At 40.1% G+C, this 21,668-nt stretch overlaps 1 protein-coding gene across 3 annotated transcripts in view; it reads right to left on the reverse strand.

Moving 5' to 3' along the window:
- Nucleotides 1-21,668, reverse strand: part of apbb1ip (amyloid beta (A4) precursor protein-binding, family B, member 1 interacting protein) — a 137,199-nt gene that overhangs the window by 14,640 nt on the left and 100,891 nt on the right. For all 3 annotated transcript variants that reach the window (XM_059971331.1, XM_059971330.1, XM_059971328.1), the window contains exons 7-8: nt 20,219-20,340; nt 15,825-15,896 (exon numbers count right to left, since the gene is read on the reverse strand). In XM_059971331.1, coding sequence (XP_059827314.1) covers nt 15,825-15,896; nt 20,219-20,340 — 194 coding nt within the window. The remainder of the gene's footprint in view (nt 1-15,824; nt 15,897-20,218; nt 20,341-21,668) is intronic.

Here is a 21,668-nt window from a genome sequence, read left to right on the forward strand (position 1 = left end):
ATAAGGAAAGGCTGGATGGGCTGGGACTTACTGTATAACATAGGAGCCTGATGGATGACATTTTAGAGGTTTATGAAATCACGAGGAGTCTTGATAAAGTAGATTGCCACAGTCTTTTAGTTCCCTAAAATTTTGTGGTGATTCAGCCAATTCTACTCAGACTATGCAAAAGGAAGCAGGAGTTCCGTGCCAGTGTATGTGAATACTAATTGCATGTTGTGTGATGTCTTACAGTTGATTAAAAATTATGGGAATGATAACTGATATTTATTTTGAAGAGATTTGAATTGAGACTTATCTTGTCCTCAGTCAGTAAACACAAAAAAAGATGCCAGTAGTGATAACGGTCAAACATTTAGTGGAACTGCAACCGGATTCTTGACTACCTCATGCGGTGAGGATGGAAAATAACATCTCCTCCTCGCTGACCATCAACACTGCACCTCAAGAAAGCCTGTGTGGCTTGGCACAGCTCAACTGGCATCTATAATTTTACCGATGTCACACTATTGTTGGCAGAATTTAAGATGGTGATGAGGAGATGTACAGATGTGAGATAGTCAGCTGTTTGAATGGTGTCACAACAACAACCTTACATTCAGTGTCAGTAAGACCATGGAATTGATTGCGGACTTCAGGAAGGGGAAGTGGAGGGAGCACACACTATTCCTCATTGAAGGATCAGCAGTGGAAAGGACAAGCAGTTGCAAGTTCCTGGGTGTGAACATGTCTGACGATCTATCTTGAGCCCAACGTATTGATGCAATTACAAAGAAGACAGGACAGCGGCTGTATTTCATTAGCAGTCTGAGGAGACTTGGTATGCCACCAAAGACTCTCTCAAAATTTTATAGATATACTGTGGAGAGCATTCTAACTGGTTGCTATGGAGGGACCACTGCACAGGATCAGAAAAAGTTGTAGAAAGTTGTAAACTCAGCCAGCTCTGTCACGGGCACGAGCCTCCCCAGCATTGAGGACACCTTCAAAAGGCAATGCTTCCAAAATGTGGCATCCTTCATTAAGGACCCCAACACCTAGGACGTGCCCTCTTCTCATTGCTACCATCAAGGAGGAGGTACAAGAGCCTAAAGACACACACTCAATGCTTCAGGAACTGCTTCTTTTCCTCTGCCATCAGATTTCCAAATGGACAATGAATCCATATACATCACCTCATTATTTTTTCCTCTTTTTGCAATAATTATTTAACTTACTTTTTAATATATGCATTCATTGTAATTTATAGCTCTTTATTACTAAGTATTGAAATACAGTATACTGCAGCCACAAAACAACAAATTTCAGGACTTACAGACAAGCTGGATGAACTCAGCAGGTCGGGCAGCATCTGTTGAAAGAAGCAGTCAACATTTCTGTCCTGATGAAGGACCTTGGCCCGAAACATTGACTGCTCCTTTCAACGGATGCTGCCCGACCTGCTGAGTTCATCCAGCTTGTTTGTACGTGTTGATTTGACCACAGCATCTGCAGTGTACTTTGTGTTTAAATCTCAGGATTTACAGTATGTCAGTGATACCAAAACTAATTCTGCTTCTGATTCTGAATATTTGAAACTGTCTCATCCTGATGTGCCGAAACAACTGTATCAATCCTACTGTGGAGGCCAAGTGATTCAGAGCAGGTTACAGATTGACTTTGGAACTTGGTATTTTTGGGTCAGTCTTGCACTAGGCATAATTTTTACTGTGATTCATGGTACAATTCTGTACTGTACTAACATGATTGTAGCCTTGGCTCAAATCAATGTACTTATGGGGATCCAGCTGGCTTGAACCTCCTTCGCTTTATCTTCCTGTTTTCAAGTGTGGACAGCTATTTAACCAGAATTAATTACATTATATGTGAGCTGAAAATTTGATGATAAAATTGATTTTCCTCATGAGTATCCTTTACACTAACTAATTTTCTGGAAATATAGGTTCTTGTCATGAGGAAATTGATCATATGGATTGTTCTAATTGAATTAATATTCTCTTCCAAAGTGAATATGCTTTGGAGCGATATAACAAATTGCAGCCTCTTAACACTGTGCAAGTGCTATGAACTATTAATCAAAATGAGCTAAAGCAATGCCAAATGAATATATTTATGAATAAAATTCCATCATCATGTGAATAATTATTCACTTACTAGAATTCACTTTACTTGCATTTCTTGAGAATATTCAGTAAATCCTAAATGTTTGATTTTCTGGTAGTTCAAAAACAAAGCTTTTAAGACAAAGATATGATTTACTATTACGATGTTAAATAATACCTATAAATAAATTGATTCGGTGTTTTGAGACTGGTGGCTTTTTATGCTTCATGTTTAAAAAAATTGATCTTTAGGTGTATTTTAGAACTTTGTTAATTTGTACTGTACTTTCACAAGTCCTAACTTTGTTTCTCAAACTGGAGGCCAGTGAATAGTGGTATGCTGCAGAGTTGCTGCTGGATTCTTTGTTATTTGTAATTATGAATAGGACATGAACATACAAGGCATAGTTAGCATGTTTGTGAATTATGCTAACATGGTGTTGTAAAAGGTTATGATAAATAATGGGGATTTAGATCAGCTTAATCATGTGGGCTGAAGACTGGCAAAACACTTTCAATCCAGATTAATGTGATGGATTGCATTTTGGGAGATCAGACCAGGGTGGGACTTATACAGTGAATGGTATGGTCCTGGAGTGTGCTATGGAGCAGATGGACCTGGAGTGCAAACACATAGCTCACTGAACGTGCTATCACAGACAGATAGGGTGGTTAATAAGGCTAATGGCATGCTAGCTTTAAACATGGCACTAAGTATAGAAGTTGGAGAATTGTGTTGCAGTTATATAAGACATTGATGAGGCCACACTTGGAGTATTGTGTAGAGTTTTGGTTTCTCTATTATAGGAAAGGTGTTGTTAATCTAGAATGAGTGCAAAAAGGACTTAACAGGATGTTGCTTGAGTTGTAAGAAGAGGTTGGATATTATTGTAGGGGACTGAGGGGTGACCAGATACGATCATGAGAAGCACAGACAAAGCTAAAGTATTTAGTCTTTTTTTCCATGGTAGGGGTATTCAAACACTAGAGAGCATAGATTTAAGCAACACATGCAAAATGCTGGGAGAACTCAGCAGGTCAGGCAGCATCTATGGGGGGAAGTGAACTGTAGATGTTTCAGGATGAGACCCTTCACCAGATTTAAGACCCTTGCTGTGACTCTTCAACAGAGGTTTATGTAGAACATAGAATATTACAGTACAGTACAGTTGAGGTGAACTACATATACTTGTCTGGACACGTCCCCTGTGCTGACTGCTCCTGTGGCTCCTCCCACAGACCCCTGTATAAAGGCGATTGGAGGCACTGCTCCTCCCTCAGTCTCCAGGATGTTGTGTGATGGTCTCTTGCTGCTGACAGTGCTTCCTTCCAGCTAATAACAGCCTATCTCGACTCACGTCTCCGAGAGTTATTGATGGTGCATCAACAGTACAGGCCCCTGGCCCATGAGGTTATGACAAACTTCTAATTTACCCTAAGGTCAATCTAAGGAGATGTCAAGGGTAAGTATTTTTATGCAGAGAGTGGTGAGTGCGTGGAATGGACTGCCGGCAACGGTGGTGGAGGTGGATACCACAGGGTCTTTTAAGAGACTTTTGGATAGATATATGGAGCTTAGAAAAATAGAGGGCTTTGGTTAAGCCTAGTAATTTCTAAGGTAGGGACATGATCAGCATAACTTTGTGGGCTGAAAGGCCTGTATTGTGTTGTAAGTTTTTCTATGTTTCTGTTTCTAACCCTTCCCTCCCACATAGCCCTCCATTTTTCTTTCATCCATGTGCTGATTTAAGAGTCCCTGATGTATCTGTCTCTGCCACCACCTTCGGCAGCACGTTCCAAGCACCCATCACTCTCTGTGTAAAAAACCTACCTCTGACATCCCTCCTACACTTTTTCTAATAACCTTAAAATGAAGCCCCTTCATATTAGTCATTTCCACCCGAGGAAATTATCTCTGGCTGTCCACTCGATCAATGTCTCTTATCATGTTATACACCTCTAGCAAGTCACTTCTCATCTTCATTAGATCCAAGCAGAAATATCCTAGCTCACTCAACCTTTCCTCATCAAACATGCTCTCTAATCCAGGCAGAATCCTGGTAAGTCTTCTCTGCATTGAAGCTTTGTCATCCTGCTGATAAAGAGGTGACCAGACTTGAATACTCCAAGTGTGGCCTTACCAGTGTTACAGAGCTGCAGCATTACTTCACAACTCTTAAACTCCTTGGCAAATAAAGGCCTACTTACCATAAGTCTTCTTAACCATCCCATCAACCTGTAGGGAAATCTTGAGGAATATGTGGGTGTGAATTCAAAGATCTTTCTGTTCTTCCATACTGCTAAGAATCCTGCCATTGACCCTGCACGGTACCTTCAGGTTCGAACTTTCAAAGTATATCTACCTCAGATGGATTGAACTCCATCTGCCACTTCTCAGCCCAGCTCTGCATCATATCAATGTCTGGTTGGAACCTATGATAACCTTCTGCAGTATCCACTATAATATCAACTTACATGTCATCCGGAAATTTATTAACCCACCCTTCCACTTCCTCATCTAAGTGGAATGAGTATCAAAGGTGAGAATTTTTTCTTCACACAAAAAGAGGTCTGCATTTGGAAGCTGCCAGGAAATGTGATTGAGATGGGTACATTAACAACAGATAAAAACTTGTAGATAAGTACAAGAAAATTCTAGGAGAGGACCGTGACAATAAGCAATATTGAGCAGAAGACCAGAGACGGCATGTGGGGCCATCAAGATGGATGTGGAGGAGCCAGGGTCGGTGGTCACTCTCTCCACGGGAGGATGCATGAGGCCTCTGACTATCCACACGAACAATGCCTCTCATCATCTTATACACCTCTATCAGATTACTTCTTATCCTCCATAAGGAGAAAAGGCTGAGTTCACTCAACCTATTCTCATAAGGCATGCTCCCCAATCTAGGCAACATCTTTGTAAATCTCCTCTGCACCCTTTCTATGGCTTCCACATTCTTCCTGTAGTGAGGCGACCAGAACTGAGCACAGTACTCCAAGTGGGGTCTGACCAGGGTCCTATATAGCTGCAACATTACTTCTCAGCTCCTAAATTCAATTCCATAATTGATGAAGGCCAATACACCATATGCCTTCTTAACCACAGAGTCAACCTGAGCAGCTGCTTTGAATGTCCTATGGATTCAAACCCTAAGATCCCTCTGATTGTCCACACTGCCAAGAGTCTTACCATTAATACTATATTCTGCCATCATACTTCTACTAAAATGAACCACCTGACACTTATCTGCATTGAACTCCATCTGCCACTTCTCTGCCCAGTTTTTGCATCCTATCAATGTTCTGCTGTAACTTCTGACAGCCCTCCACACTATTCACAATGCTCCCAACCTTTGTGACATAAGCATTTCATGGCTATCTGGAGAAGACAAATCTCAGAGTTGTATTCTGTACACATGCTTTGATAAAAAAAAGAACCTTTTTCATGGATAGAAGGGGGTTTAGAAGCCCACAGCCAATAGAGGCAGATGGGATAAGCTCGTGGGTCAAAAGAGTTGGCATGAATGAACTAGGTCAAAGGGTCTATTACCATGCTAGATGAGTCTATAACTCTAAATCTGCCTTATATTAGAACTTAAGAAGTAAGAATTGGAGTAAATTTTGTGGTCTCAAGCCAGCTGTGCTACTCATTTCATTATAATTTATTAGATCTTGATCTCAGCTTCACTTTCCTGTCTGTTCCTCCATCATCCAAAATTCTACCTTTCTCACCCTTGAGTTTATTTTATATTCCTGCTGGACCTGTGCTAATAAGGTCAGATCTGCCTGATTAGCAATTCTCAGTACTTGTATTGATTGCATGCAGGGTAAGATCTGACATAAATAGAGTCAGAATGTGTGGAAAAATAGAGCATTATAAGTTGGGTGTTCATTTGGGATTTTGCAGTGCTTGCTGTTGCATTGAGTCTGGGTGAATAAACCTGTCATCTTCCTTTAAGAGTGAAGACATCATGAACAGTGAGAATCAATGAGACCGCAGGAGAATTCTCAACTCTTTGTGCAGATTATATGATTAAATGGCTCTTAATGTGTACTTAACAGTTAAGGATAAACTTGATACTTGAGGCAAGCTTCAGAATTTTCAACCTATACTAGAATTTAGACAATAGACAATAGACAATAGGTGCAGAAGTAGACCATTCGGCCCCTCGAGTCTGCACCGAGGCTAATTGGTCTCATAGAATCAGGATTGTCAGAACTTCCTATTATTCAATGCTTAAAGTTCAAAACAAATTTATTACCAAAGTACAAATATGTCACCATATACTATCCTGAATTTTTTTTTTTTGCAGATGTTCATAGTAGGACAAAGAAATTCAATAGAATTAATAAAAAACACATGAAGGAAACAGTGGTTAACCAAGTCTGTATATTGAAGGTTCCATCAGGGAAAAGAAGGAAGTGCATGTTGGGTAAAGGTAAATGTTATTGACTGAGTCCTTCTAACAAACAATCAATGTGCAAAAGAAGACTAACTGTGCAAATTCAAAATGACCAATAATATTAATAATTCATTAAATAAGTAATACTAAAAACATGAGTTGTAGAAGTCTTGAAATTTCAGTGTTCATTGACCTTAAATGTTTCTCTTTCCACCTCTGCTGCCTAACCTTCTGAGTCTTTCCAGCATGTTCTGATTGTATTTCAGGTTTACAGCAACAGTAGTACTTTGCTTTTACAGTGTGAGAGAAACCTGCCAATTTATTTCTCAATTTTGTTACAGTTCAGAAGCTAGTCTCATCTCAACTATCACAGAAATGGATTTGCTGTGAACTACAATTGTGAGCAAAGTTCTTCAATCTTGTGGCTGGCTGAGTTTTAATTGCATCAAGCAAAAATGGCAAAATAGGGAACTGTGGTTAACAAAGTCTGTATATTGAAGGTACTGTCAGGGAAAAGGCGGAAGTGCATGTCGGGTAAATGTGAACGATATCGATTTCATAGGGGATTGATGCACCATCAATAACTCTCGGAGACGTGAGTCGAGATAGGCTTTTATTAGCTGGAAGAAAGCACCGTCAGCAGCAAGAGACCATCGCACAACATCCTGGAGGCTGAGAGAGGAGCAGTGCCTCCAATCGCCTTTATACAGGGGTCTGTGGGAGGAGCCACAGGAGCAGTCAGCAGGGGGGCGTGTCCAGACAGGTATATGTAGTTCACCACAGGGATAAAGGAGAGAATTTAAGAAAGAAATTAAGAATTAAAAAATTAAAAAGGGGGATGAAATAACATTAGCAAATAGGGTTTTGGAAAATAGATCCTAAAACATTTTGATAGTATATAAAAAGCAAAATGTAGCTAAGAAAGAATTGGTCCCTTCAGGAACCAGATGAGTAATCTCTCTGTGGAGCCAGGGGTTATGAATGGAGTCCTCAATTTAAACTTCTAATTTATATTCACCAGTGAGAGGGATTTGGATGTTGGAGAGTTGGGAAGGGGTACACTGATATTCTGGAGCTTATCTCTATTAGAGGGAGGAAATTTTAGAAAGTTAAGAGCACTGTAGGATGTATCTCAGGGCCTGATGGAGTCTATCCTTCAATTCTTTGGGAAGCAAGAAAGGAGCCTGCTGGGACCAACAGAGAAGTCTCCCGCTTTTATAAACCATGGATGTGGTCCCAGGAGACCAGGAGGATAGCGAACGATGTTCCATTGTTCAAAGGAATGGTATAATTCAAGCCAGTAAGCCTCATCCCTGGTAAGAAGGATTCTGAGCTACAGCATTTATATTCACTTGCAAAGGCGGGGGCGAATAAGGAGTCAGCAAGGTTTTGTGCAGAGGTGATAATGTCTCACATTTTGGATTGAGATTTTTTGAGCAGGTATCTAAGAAAATAAGGAGTTAGAACAGTGATGTGGTTTGTTTGGTTCTGGACTTCAATAAGACCTGTGAAGATGTCCCCTTTTGGTTGGCTCAGAAAGTTAAAGCAAAAGGGACTCAAAGCAACACACAAAGTGCTGGAGGAACTCAGTGGGTCAGACAGCATCAATGGAAATGGACAAAAGTCGATGTTTCATGCCGAGTTCTTTCTTGAGGACTGGGAAGGAAGGGGGAAGACACCAGAATAAAAAGGTGAGGGAAGAGGAAGGGGGAATGCTAGAAGGTGATAGGTGAAGTCAAATGGTGGGAAAGTTAAAGGGCTGGAGAGGGAGGAATCTGTTAAGCGTGTGGACCATGGGAGAAATGGAAGAAGGATGGCACCGGGGGAGGTGAGAGGCAGGTGAGGAGGTAAGAGACTAAAGTGGGCAATAGAAAAAGAGGGGAGGGGGAGGGAATTTTTTTTACAAGAAGGAGAAATCGATGTTCATGCCATCAGTTTGGAGGCTACCCAGACAGAGTTTATTGCTCCTCTACCCTGAGTGTCGTCTCATCATTGCAGAAAAGGAGGCCATGGAGCAACATGTCAGAATGAGAATGAGAATGGAAATTAAAGTGGTTGGCAATTGGGAAATTCTGCTTTTGGCAGAAGGAGCAGACAGTGCTCGACAAAGTGGTCTCCCAATTTATGATGGGTCTTGCCAATGTAGAGGAGGCCACATCGGGAGCTCTGGATACAACAGACGGCCCCAAAAGGTTTGCAGGTGAAGAGCTGCCTCACTTGGAAGGACCGTTTGGACCCTGAATGGAGCAGAGGGAGGAGGTGAATGGGCAAGTGTAGCACATCGGTCACTTGTAGGGATAAGTGCCAGCAGGAAGATTAGTGGGGAGTGACGAATGCAAGGAAGTTATGGAGGGAGTGATTCCTGCAGAAAGTGAAGGACGAGGGAAAGATAAAGATGTGTTTGGTGATAGGTTTCCTGAGAAGACAGCAGAAGTTGCAGGGGCTCATGGGGTGGTGACGTTCTGGAAAGGAAAGCCTCATCCTGGAAACAGATGTGGCAGAGGTGAAGAAACTGAGGAAAGCGAATTTCAGTTTTACAGGAGATAGGGTGGGAAGAGGTGTGGTCAAGATAGCCGTGGGAATTGGTAGGTTTATACATGACGTTGGTAGACAATTTGTCTCCAGAGATGGAGACAGAGAGATTGAGAAAGGGGAGGGAGGTATCAGAAGTGTACCAAGTGAATTTAAGGGCAGGGTTGAAGTTGGAGGCAAAGATAATGAAATTGATGAACACTGCATTGGTGCAGGAAACAGCACCAGTGCAGTCACCAATGTAGTGAAGGAAGAGTTATGGAGAATTAGTAGGGAAGGCTTGGAACATGGATTGTTCTACATATCCAACGAAAAGGCAGTCATAGCTGGGTCCTAAGCGGTGTCCATGGCAATCCCTTAAGTGGGAGGAGCCAAACGAGAAATGGTTGAGGGCTAGGACCAGTTCTGCTGGACAGAGGAGGGTGGTGGTGCATGGGAATTAGTTGGTTTGTTTGTTGAGAAAGAATCAGAGAGCTTTAAGGCCTTCTTGATGGGGAAGAGGAGTGTACATGGCCTGGACACCCATGGTGAAACTGAGACAATCAGGGCCAGGGAATTGAAAGTTGTTGAGGAGATGGATTGTTGAGAAGTGTCATTGATGTAGATGGGAAAGGACTGAACCAATGGGGATAGCATAGAGTTGAAGTATGAGGACATGAGTTCAGTGGGGCAAGTACATTCTGAGACAATGGATCAGTCAGGTTTGTAGATCTTGGCTTGGAGATAGAATTGAGCAGTGTGATGTAAGGGAACTATGAACTTGGTGGCAGTGGATGGGAGTTCTCCAGATCTGATGAGGTCAGTGATGGTTTTGGAGACAAGTTTCTGATGGTTCAGAGTGAGGTTCTCTTCAAGGAGCAGGGAAGAGGGGATGTCTGAGAATTACCGTCTGACCTCAGCAAAGTAAAGGCCGGTCCATCACACTATAGCAGCACCTCTTGGTCAGTGGGTTTGATAGTAAATTCTGGATTGGTGGAGAGAGTGGAGAGCAAAGGGATTGAAGGTCTGCTGGCAAACTGGACACAAAATTGCGTGAATGATAGGAAGCAGAAGGTAGCTGTAGCAAGATGTTTTCTGACAGGAATTGGTACTGGGATCACAGAGTCTTTGAGTCATAGAATATTAAAGTACAGATGGTGCCCTTTGACCCACCTAGCCCATGCCGAACTATTAATCTGCCTAGTCCATTCGACATGCACTTTCATTCAACATCTTCAAAGTCTTCATTCTTAGTAATATATATCTCTAAATGACTTAGGTGAAAATGTAGTTGGTAGGAGTAGTGAGTTGGCAGGCAGCACGCACAGTAAGTAAGTGATGTTGTAGAAGGTGAAGAAGATTGTCGACAAAGATCTGTTGTAAAGTTGGACAAAGCAATATCAAATGGAATTTAGTTCCACCATTGTAAGGTGACACTTTAGAAAGTTAAATTATGGTAGGATATGTGGAGTGAATTGCAGGGAATTTAGGAACATTGCTGTATAATGGGATGCAAGTGTATAACTCACTGAAAGAAACAACACGGGTGGATAGACTAGCCAAGAATGTATTTGGTATGCTTGCCCTTATAGGTCAAGGCATTGTGTGTAAGAGTTGAGATGTCATGTTTGTTATTGTACAAAATGTTGGTTAGATAGCACTTTGAGTATCGTGGACAGTTCTAGTTGCAACACTACAGGAAGTATGAGGTAGCAATAAAGAAAGCACAAAAGATCTTCTGGATATTGCTGGAGTGGAGAGCTGCAATTATAAGGAAAGACTAGATAGGCTGGGTTCATTCTTACTGGAACGTTCGAAGCTGAGGGGTGAATTTCCCAAAAGGTTGTGGTGAGCTTGGATGCTGCGGCATCTACAGGGCCAACCTAAGGTGTTACTGTATTTTTTAAATGTATTTGTTGCGATTGCAAGACTCTGCTGGACATTAAAAACTTAAAGCATTGCAGTTCTACCCCATCAGTGAGTTGCTCATTGGTGGAAGAACTGAAGAAGCTGGTCTGGGTGCAAATTGTGCAGTCATCTGCATCAAAGAGACACTGGTGCATGAAAACTGTGTGCAGTCTAAAAGCAAGTGATTGTCTTAGTCACCGTCCGATTGCAGGACCCTGCTGGACATTGTTAATGTGGAATACTGCCAGTCTGATCCACTTTCTTTTTGGTGAATGGTGAGGGGGCTGCATGGCCTCCGTTTTAGCGAGGTCTAGGCCTCAAGCTGCGGTGTCTCCTGTTTGCAGCGTCCCTGGAGGGAGACGCCAGAGTTGTTGTGTTCCACCAGAGTGTGGAGGTGGTGTGGAGCGGCATCTATGCTGGAGTTGGTGCTGCCCTCTAGTGTTGGCATGATAGAGGCTGCCTAGCCTGCTGTGTTCCTCTAGCATTTTGTGCGTGTTGCTTGGATTTCCAGCATCAGCAGGCTTTCTCAGGTTTGTGACAAGATGAATGGTGTCTGACTGCAGACTGCTGGAACATTCATGGAATCTTTATGGACTCTGGGTCTTGGACTATATTGTTTTATGTCTGACTGTATTTTACTGCTGACTTATCTATGCCATGTGTGCCTTCTGCTGTGAATGACTGTAGGTACTGTGTTTTGCACGTTGGTCCTGTAGAGTGCCGTTTTGTTTGGCTGTATTCATGGGTATTCATGTATGGTTGAATAAAAATTAAACTTGAACTTGAAGGAAAGGCATGGAGAGATATGGCCCTAATGGAAGAGAGGCATTAAGACTGGCATGGGCATGCTTGGACAAAATGATCAGTTTCTGTGCTGTATGGTTCTATAACTCAAAACAATTTCAATCATAACAATATGAAAATACCCACAGAATTCAGACAGCTGTGGCAAGGAGACAAAGACTTGGTTGAAATTACAAATGCCAGAGCTTAATTGCAAATACGTAGAAAATGAAAATATAGAAAAAAACAGTTGTTGTTTTCTTGAAGGGTGTTAATGGCATTTAACAAGGCTGAGAATGACAGTGAGTGTTATCGTCCACCAAAGGAGTGTCCTTATTGCTTAGATCACCACTATTGAACATTGTAAAAATAATCACACATCACATACATTGTGGGTGTTGTTTAGAAGTACAAAAACAATACACAATTTGTCAAAGTGAAGATACGGATGAAAACAGTGCAAGCTTCTCATGTCGATCACTCAACAGAGACCATTTGAGCATTGCCTGTGGTTTGTACCTGCCACACAAGAGCCATAGAGTCTGCTTGATGCATTATTTCTGAATAGTTGCAATCAAAGCAATTGAAAATTGTCATAATGCATTTATACATAGACTAATTTATTGTGTTCCATTATTAATAACTATAATTTTATGCTAAATACCTTCACAATGCTTAACCACATTCAGTTTTAATAGTTCAAATTATACAGTATCTAATGCAGAGTTCAAATTTATGTCAATATTTCTATATAAAACTACTCTGAACGTTGCATGAACTCCATAAACACTACCTCATTGTTTATCATTAGTACTCTTGAAGTATCTATCTGTCTATTTATCTATCCATCTATCTATCTATCCACCCATCTATCTATCTATCTATTTATTTATTTATTTATTTATTTATTTATCTATCTATTTATTTATTTATCTATCTAATTATCTATCTATCTATCTATCTATCTATCTATCTATCTATCTATCTATCTATCTATCTATCTATCTATTTATTTATTTATTTATTTTTTTATATCTATCTATCTATCTATTTTTGAGACCTGTAGTGATTTTTATGCTTTGCACGATACTGCTGCCGCAAAACAATATTGTTGATGATGTTGGGAGTCCGTGATAATAAGCCTGATTCTGATTCTGCTGGTTATTTTACTGACTGCTGTTCATCTTCCTATTCCTTAACCATTAGGAATAAATGAACAGATGGTCTACCGGGGTTGATAAAGACCAGAGTGATCAAGGTGACACATTGTTCAAAGCAAAATCTGAAGTGCAAGAAACACCTAATAGTTTGTCGACATTTATAAAGGTAAAAGTTAGGTCATCGTTTTGTTTTTATGCCTGAAATGTTGCTCTATTCAGTACTGACAGCATCTGAACCCCCAACCAGTATCTGCTCTATTAATATTCAATATGCAGGTGAGGAAATTCTAGAGTACTTTGAAGACTGACACTCTGGAAGCTTGTGGCTGCTGTGACACAGCGTGTCCGCACTCCTTTGTTGTGTGCTGCTCCTTTTCTTCACTTTAGTGTGGTCATGTTCTCAGTAGGGAGATAAAAATTGTGAGGAGAGAAGACACTTATTCTAATTGCATTTCAGAATATATTCCTCACTGCGAAACCGTCCTTTTGGTCTAATGCACCCAGAAGTATTTGACTCAACCATAAAGTAGAGGTTTCATTTAGCTCAGTCTTGGCTATTCTCTGTTACGGTGCTCAGGGCTTTACTGTTGTCAACAACTTCTGTGTTACTTTGCTGCAGTCATATCTTTAAACTGCAAACTGTTGTTTCTGTCCCCCCAATACTAAAACATTTGGTAGGTATTGCAGTTTGAACAAACTGGTTCCCCTGTGTTGTTATCAAAATTTGAACACTATAGTGTAGGGAAGTGTATGGTTGTGCACTTTGGTAGAAGGAGTAAAGGCTTAGACTATTTTCTAAAAGGGGAGAAAATTCAAAAATCAGAGCTACAAAGGGACTTGGGTGTCTTTATGCAGGATTAAGGTTAACATGCAGGTTGAGTCTGCGGTGAGGAAGGCAAATGCAATGTTAGCATTAATTTCAAGAGGACTGGAATATAAAAGCAAGAAAATAGTGCTGACGCTTTATAAGTGATTGGTCAGACAGGATTATGACCAGCATTGTGGGCAGTTTTGGTCTCTCATTGAAGAATAGGTGTGCTGGTATTGGAAATGGTCCAGAGGAGGTTCACGAGAATGATTTCAGGAATGAAATGGTTAACGTACGAGGAGTGTTTGATTGCTCTGGGCTTGTGGTCATTGGAGTTTAGAAGAACGAAGGGGGAGCTCATTGAAATCTATCAAATGTTGAAAGGCCCGGATAGAATAGATGTGGAATGGATATTTCCTATAGTGGGGAAGTCCAGGACCAGAGGGCACAGCCTCAGAATAGAGGGATGTCAATTTACAACAGAGATGAGGATCAGTAATAGTGTCAGAGGTTACAGGGAGAAGGCTGAAGAATAGAGTTGACAGGAATGATAAATCAGCTCTGATGGAATGGTGAAGCAGACTCAATTGGCTGAGTGGCCTAATTCTTTCTATGTCTTATGGTCTAAAATTATATTGTATAATCAAACAATATAGAAAGAACCATCAAATCATTCTGCTCTTTTTTTCCCGTAAGGTCCTTTTTTTTTTCTTTTTTGACATTGAATCAATGCCTTCTTCAGAGTCACTTTTGATGTGCACCCAAAACTCTTGCAGGCAGAATATCGTAGAATGAACCAATATGTTTTCAATGTTGTTTTGCTTTCCTAGCTCGTATTGCTCAAAATGATCTGCTGACAATACAGTAGCCTCTGCCCTCCACTCTGACCTGTCCCACCTGGAAAATGGGATCTAATATGCCAGGTAGCTGTTTATAGACTTCCATTCAACATCATCATACTTCAGAAACTGTTGGGGAAAATGTCCTTGCTGGGTCTTAATTCCTCCCAGGCAGTCATGTGGATAGCAACATCTCTTGTCCCTTTACACTGAACGCTGGCACTCCTCAGGGCAGTGTGCTCAGCCCACTGCTGTTCACACTGCTGACACATGACTGTGTTTCAGGAACCAGCTCAAACCATGTCATCATGTTTGCGGATGACACAACAGTGGTTGACCTCATCAACAATGATGACAAGTCGGAGGACAAGAGGAAGTGGAGCGGATGGTGAGCTGGTGTGAGAACAACAACCTAATTCTAAGTGTGGAGAAGATCAAGGAAATGTCTGTGGACTTCAGGAAGGCGCAGATGAACCATCCCCCTCTGCACATACATGGCTAACCTCCATATACAGAGTTAAGCCCCCCCAAATTCCTGGGATTTCATGTCATGGATGACCTCACCTGGTCCCTCAATATCACCTCCCTGAGCAAGAAGGTGCAGTAGCACCTCCATTTCCTGAGGAAATTCAGGCAAGCAAGCATTTCCCCCACATCCTAATTTAAGTGAATTTTACAAGAACACCATTGGGTGTGCGCCAGCAAGCTGCATCTCCATCTGGTGTGGGAGCAGGACAGCATCAGTCTAAACGTCCCTACAAAGGACTGTGAGAACAGCTGGCAGGATCATAGGGGTCTCTCTACCGCCCATTGGGGAGCGCTGTGTCCATAGGGCTCAATATCATTAAGGATTCCACCCATCCATCCAGCACCCTCTTTGGTTTTCCACCATCAGGCAAGAGATTACGATGCATGAAAACAAGAACGGTCAGCATGGGAAACAGTTTCTTCCCTCAGGCCATTAGGCTTCTGAACTCGCTGCTGCATTGCATTTGAAGTGCCACTGGAATTTGAACAGTATCTACAATAATTAATTTAATGTACTTTACTTTGTGTATCTTGCATAATTCATTTGTGGACTTAATTCTTACTTTCCTGGTTATTTTGTGTTACTACTGTGCTTTACATTGCTCATTTGGTGGTATGCATATATACAGTTAAATGACAATAGACTTGACTTGACTTCACAATTGCCAGTTAATATTTGTTTTTCACACTGATGCAAATGTTTGGTTTGATGTGTTGTGGTACCAGTCATTATGCACAACCAAATTAGTGGCTGCTACTGAGATCAGAGATATACTCACCTCCAGTAAAGCCTCCTTATTTTTCTCTTTCATATTTTTTCCTTCTGTTTTCTTCTTTGCAATGTAGAAATTCTGGACATAAAAAAACACACAATGAAGACATTTTTTTAGATATAAAAGGAAGCAATTTATTTCTGAAAGAGAAGACTATTATGATCATAGTTTTGAATGCTGACTGCAAAGCCGATGATCAAAGCCTATTAGATGATAACTTGTGTCAATATGTTTCTCAGTTATTGCCCAGACATGATGACCTGCACCTATGGGGTTTGGAGTCATCGAGACACAGGATGGAAACAAGTCCTCTGGAATAACTCATCTATGCTGAACAAGTAGCCTCCTAGCTTGCCAGCATTTGGCCCATATCCCCTTAAATCTTTCCTGTCTATATAATTGTCTAAATGCTTTGTAGATGTGTGTAATTGTGGCAACCTCTACTGCTACCTTTGCCACCTGTTCCATATACTCACCACCCTCAATGAGAGTTTAAAAGAAATGGACCCATTGATTCAAAGCTTGCTGAGTTCTACAAGAGTACCAGAGGATTGGAAAGAGCTAATGTGACTCCGATGTTCAAAAAGGGAGGAAGGCAGAAGATGAGGAAACCACAGGTCCAGATACTGGAGTCAATAATTGAAGCAGAAACTTATATTCAAACCTATTATACATGTTACTATATCAGACTTTAAGGCTGCTTCAAGGAGAGTTGATAGTGGAGAACCTGTAAATCTGGTGTATTTAAATTTCTAAAAGATATTTGATAAGGTGCTATTAAAGAGAGCTCAAAGATTGAAAACTGGCTGTCACATAGAACACAACGAATTGGGACAAATGTATCCTTTTCAGATTGGAGGGATGTAACCAATGGAGTATCTCAGGGATCAGTTCGTGGCCCTCAATGCTTTATTATTTGTTTTAATAGCCTTGAGGAGGGAACAAAACAGTTTCCAGGCTTGCTGATAATATAAAGGGCATGTTGTGATGAGGACGCTGTGGTCATGTAGTGGAATATTGATAGATAGAGTGAATGGGAAAAACCCTGGCAAATGGAATTCAACGTGGACCCAGAACTGCCCTCATGTTTCAGCTCACAATCTCATATAGTGCCGCCCAACCGGCCCATTAGTCCAACGCTCTCATACAGTGTTAGGAAGAAGGTTGCAGCATGCATCAGTAGTACATTAATTTGCCTAAAAGGCCATGTTCCGATGTAAATTGGGACAGAGACAGGGAAGATAGGAGGACATTTTACAGAGTTGTCAAAAACTAGAAGATGTGGCTTTAGGATGAGGTTTAAGAGTACTGAGAGAGAATGTTTGCAATTAGAAGGTGTTTAGAACCTGAAGCACATTGCTTAAGTGGATGATGAAAGTAGGCACTTTCGTAACATTTAACAATTATTCAGAGATGAGCAGCAGAAATGCCAAGGCCTAGAGAGGCATGGATCAACCATTGGTCTAAAAGAATGGCATAAAGTGACAAGAGATGGGCTGCACCTACTGGGTGGGCCAAACAGCCTGTTACTGTGCTGCATGACTCTGTAACAATGTGATCATGACCAGGTACTCCACTACATTGATACTTAATGTGGATTAAATCTTTTCCAGGATGCCAGGGATAACCTCACCATCTGGTCATGCCCTCTTCTCATTACTACCATATGGAGAAGGTTAGGAGGTTGATGAACCACACTCAGTGTTTTAGGAACAGCTTCTTCCCCTTCAACATCTGACTTCTGAACAGCCATAAAGTGCAACATTATTTTCTTGTTCTATCTATCTATCTATCCTACGGCTAATGTTTATGTCTTGCATGGTACTGCTGCAACAATACAATAAATTTCATGACACCTATCCATGATAATAAACCTGATTGTGATTCTGTTTCTGCTCTTGAGGAACAAAGCTTTTACATGCTTCACATCATATGAGAGAAAAGGAAATCCTCTGTTCGATGTTTCAGTTGGAAAATGAGGAGTGGTTTCACTATGCGATACTCCCTAGGTTCAGTCTTGACTGTCAGCCTAGACAGTGCATTCACATCTCTGGAGTGATTCTTGGACTTAGAACCATCTAACCCAGAAGGTTGTCAATTAAATTAGAAAATAAGGCTTTGCGTACATAAACTTCTCCAAACTGGGATCAAAATTTTAAAGATACAATGTGTCTGTGAATCCAGTCCATCTGGGGTTAATGCAAAGATGAGTCAAATGGAAGGGAAAACTAAAAAGCAGGCAACTGCCTCAAGATAGGAATGCTGTGCAGATTTCAAATCCTGTAAAGTTGGTATTGGGCACAAAAGACATTTTTGAATTGTGACAGAAAACAAAACACTTTCTCCAGGAGTTATATGTTCCTTCAAGCACTAGGATCATTAGCCCAATTATACCATAGTGTTTTATCTTTTAGTGGTTCAGGGTTTGGAAGGAGGATCTCTTTAATATATTTAATATATGCTGAAATTCAGTGATGGCACAGTTACTGTTATGACATTGAACTTAGCTCAAATCAACAGTGATGGTATTATTCTGCAGCAGAGATATGCCAATTAAATGCATCAAAATAGAGGAATCCTCAGTCTCATTTAATTTTATTCTATCTCAGCAAGTGAATCTGAAATACTGAAAATACTTTCGCTGTAACTTTTCAATGCCATCTTCTCCTGGAGAGTAACTGAGGTTTAATTGCCTAACTTACAACCAGCTGTCATGGTAAAGATACAGTTTCAATGAGAATCACATGTTCCATGTCACAATTTAATCACATAATTTTAATAATATAATTCCTGAAAATGTGTGAAAGAGATATTATCCTAAAATATGTAATCATTTCAACATAGTTTGAGAATTCATGGAAAAGGAGAAATTTTAGTTTCAGTATCAGATAAATTATGTTGTCCATATATATTAATAGTAACAAGAAAGCTTCCACTGTGAATTCTGCAATAGAGTTCAGACTAAGTGTACTTTAAGAGTCTAATACTTGTCTTCAAGTACATTATAAAAAAGATAAAACTAATTAAGGATCACCTGCATGGCTTCCACCACCATTTGTTTTCTCAGGGCAGGTATTGACGGCAATTCTTGAACTCGAATCATTTATCACCTTTCCTGACAACTTCTGCTGCTCTATTACATGATCTATCTCTGACTCGTCCCGAGCAACACACACAAAATGCTGGAGGAACTCAGCAAGCCAGACAGCAGCTATGGAGGAAAATAAATAGCTGACTTTTCAAGCCCAGTCTCGGCCCAAAATGTTGACTGCTTTTTGATTCTGTATGACTCAATCTAGTCAATCACATCAATGTGTATGGTAATATGGTAACAAATATGGTAATATAAAGCACTGAAGCCCAATAAAGGTGGCCCAGAGTGACATTATTTAGGAACATTTAAGAATGGTGTTAGCTCAATGGAAACATTGGTGGTATCATCATGAAACTAAGGGTTTGGAAAAAGTCACAACTTGACATAAGACCATCAAGGGATTTATAGGGGGAGGTAGAATGCTGAAATAATCCAGTGAGAAACAAACATAAAAGATTGTGAAAATTTCGATTGTTAAGTCAGAGGGCAAAGATTAGTGAAAATTAATATGCATCTCTTACATACACAAGCAGGAGATATTATGTGCAGAATAAGGATATAGCAGAAAATACATTTTTAAAAAAATCTGACTTCAGAAAGAAGAAAATCTTCTCAAAAGACCTTTTTGAAATAGTGGAGAATAATAGGTCAGGAGTGAACGAGAAGCCAAAAATTGCCTTAGTTTTTGTGAAATTAATAGGATTTATAGCCAATAAATTCTTATGACTTGACCTGCATCCTAGGATTCGGGAAGAGGCGTTAATGGAGATAGTGGATGCACTGACTTGCAACCACTATCTTCAAAGTTCCTTCCAAAATAAATCCTAAAACATCTTACAAAATTCCATGGATTCCAGAACACATTCTTGTTGACTGAACTGGAGCAAATGTAATCCCATTATCTAACAAAGGCCTTAGAGAGAAAATGGCCATTTAGCTTGACACTGTTAACATGGATTATATTCATTAGTCAGATCTAGTGACACAACCATTCACACTCCCACCTGTTCTCCTGACACCTTCCCATGCAATCACAGCAAATGTATCATCTGCCTTTCAAAATCAATGTTTTTGATTATTTATAATTATCTTGAAGCAGCAGATGTTTAATTACTATCCGGTCATGTGTTCTCTAAATGGTCCAGTGTACTTGAGTTGACCTATCTCACTGAAGCAAGTAAATGCAAGAAAGCCTTATAGCCAAGTCACCATCCTAAGATGGAGTGATGAAATACAGAAATACCCATGTAATACTCTTGTTGGAAATTTTGACATTCAGCTTTATAATAATTTTCTTCTTACCCACCTGTGGATTTTTAAAGACAGCATACTTCTCTTGTCTTTCAACAAACATAAGTTTGTTTTCACTGTCACGCATCCAGTGGGACAAAGTTTCCACCAGATTCTCATGGTCTTCAAGAAATCTCTCTAAACAAAAGGAGCAAGGCCAAAGTTACAAAAAGATCACAGAAAACAATGAAACAGGATACAGCAGTCAATGAAATACAATTTTCCACCACAAACTGATCACATATCTCGTCAATATTTGCAGGATATACAGTACCACTCAAGACGTACGGAAAGGCTGGATGAACTCAGCAGGTTGGGCAGCATCCGTTGAAAGGAGCAGTCAACGTCTCGGGCCAAGACCCTTCATCAAGAAGGTTGACTGCTCCTTTCAACGGATGCTGCCCAACCTGCTGAGTTCATCCAGCTTGTTTGTATGTGTTGATTTGACTACAGCATCTGCACTGTACTTTATGTTTACTATCCAGTACTCCTAGTACCTAGCAAGATTATCTGTGGGTAACATTTAATACGTTTATTAAACAAGGATTTTTATTATATATTTTGTTTTAATCTTTCTTCTATGCTTTATACTATTGGGACCCATCTGATATTGTTGTTTATCCTCTTGCTATTATTAGTGCTGGATTCATTGTGTGGAATGAATGTGTGTGTTCTGATCTGTGGCTAGGCCTTAGAGAAATAGTGAGGAGGCTCTGCACTGAAAACTTTGAAACACGCTCTCAGCTTCTTCATCTGTAAAAAGTCTGAACAAATTTAACAATTATTGATATTTTAAAAATATATAATATATATTTCAAAAGACATTTCAAATGCAAAGCAGATCCAATAATTTCAATGCAACTATCACATCTCAGACTATGGCTATAAGATCAAATCTATAATCAATTATTCTTTGTAAAGGAAAACAGTTGTAAATGGGAATCATTTTAAGTTTAGATTTTTTTTTACCATTGTCTGGGTATTGCAATAACTCATTCAGCAAACCTTTGTGAGATTAGGGTCTTTGCAATTTTACATGAAATCTTAACCACAATGATATATTTAAATGCTGGATAAAATATACCTTATATAATACCTGATGGCTTCATTATATTTGTCTATGTACTGCAGTGAGCAAAAACTCAGCCTTGTTTGATCAGTACCATGATGACTAGACTTCTATTAACAGCATAAAAAATACGTATTTCTGGCAAGTGTGTTCACCAGTATGTGATGAAACCTACCTAATTTGATTATTTTATTTTAAAAGAAAAGGTAACATCCATCTTAATTCACCAAAATTTTGCTGCTTCTTCTGATTCCCTTTAACCTGTACTGATCCCTGGGCTACCTTCATCAATACTCCAATTATTCATTAATCAACACTTGCTCCAATCCTTACAGAAGATGAACAAATAGATATTAGTCAATCTTATGTCCCAACAACTTTAACTTTAACTAATATT

Source organism: Hypanus sabinus, chromosome 6, assembly GCF_030144855.1.
Source record: "Hypanus sabinus isolate sHypSab1 chromosome 6, sHypSab1.hap1, whole genome shotgun sequence".
Lineage (NCBI taxonomy): Eukaryota > Metazoa > Chordata > Chondrichthyes > Myliobatiformes > Dasyatidae > Hypanus > Hypanus sabinus.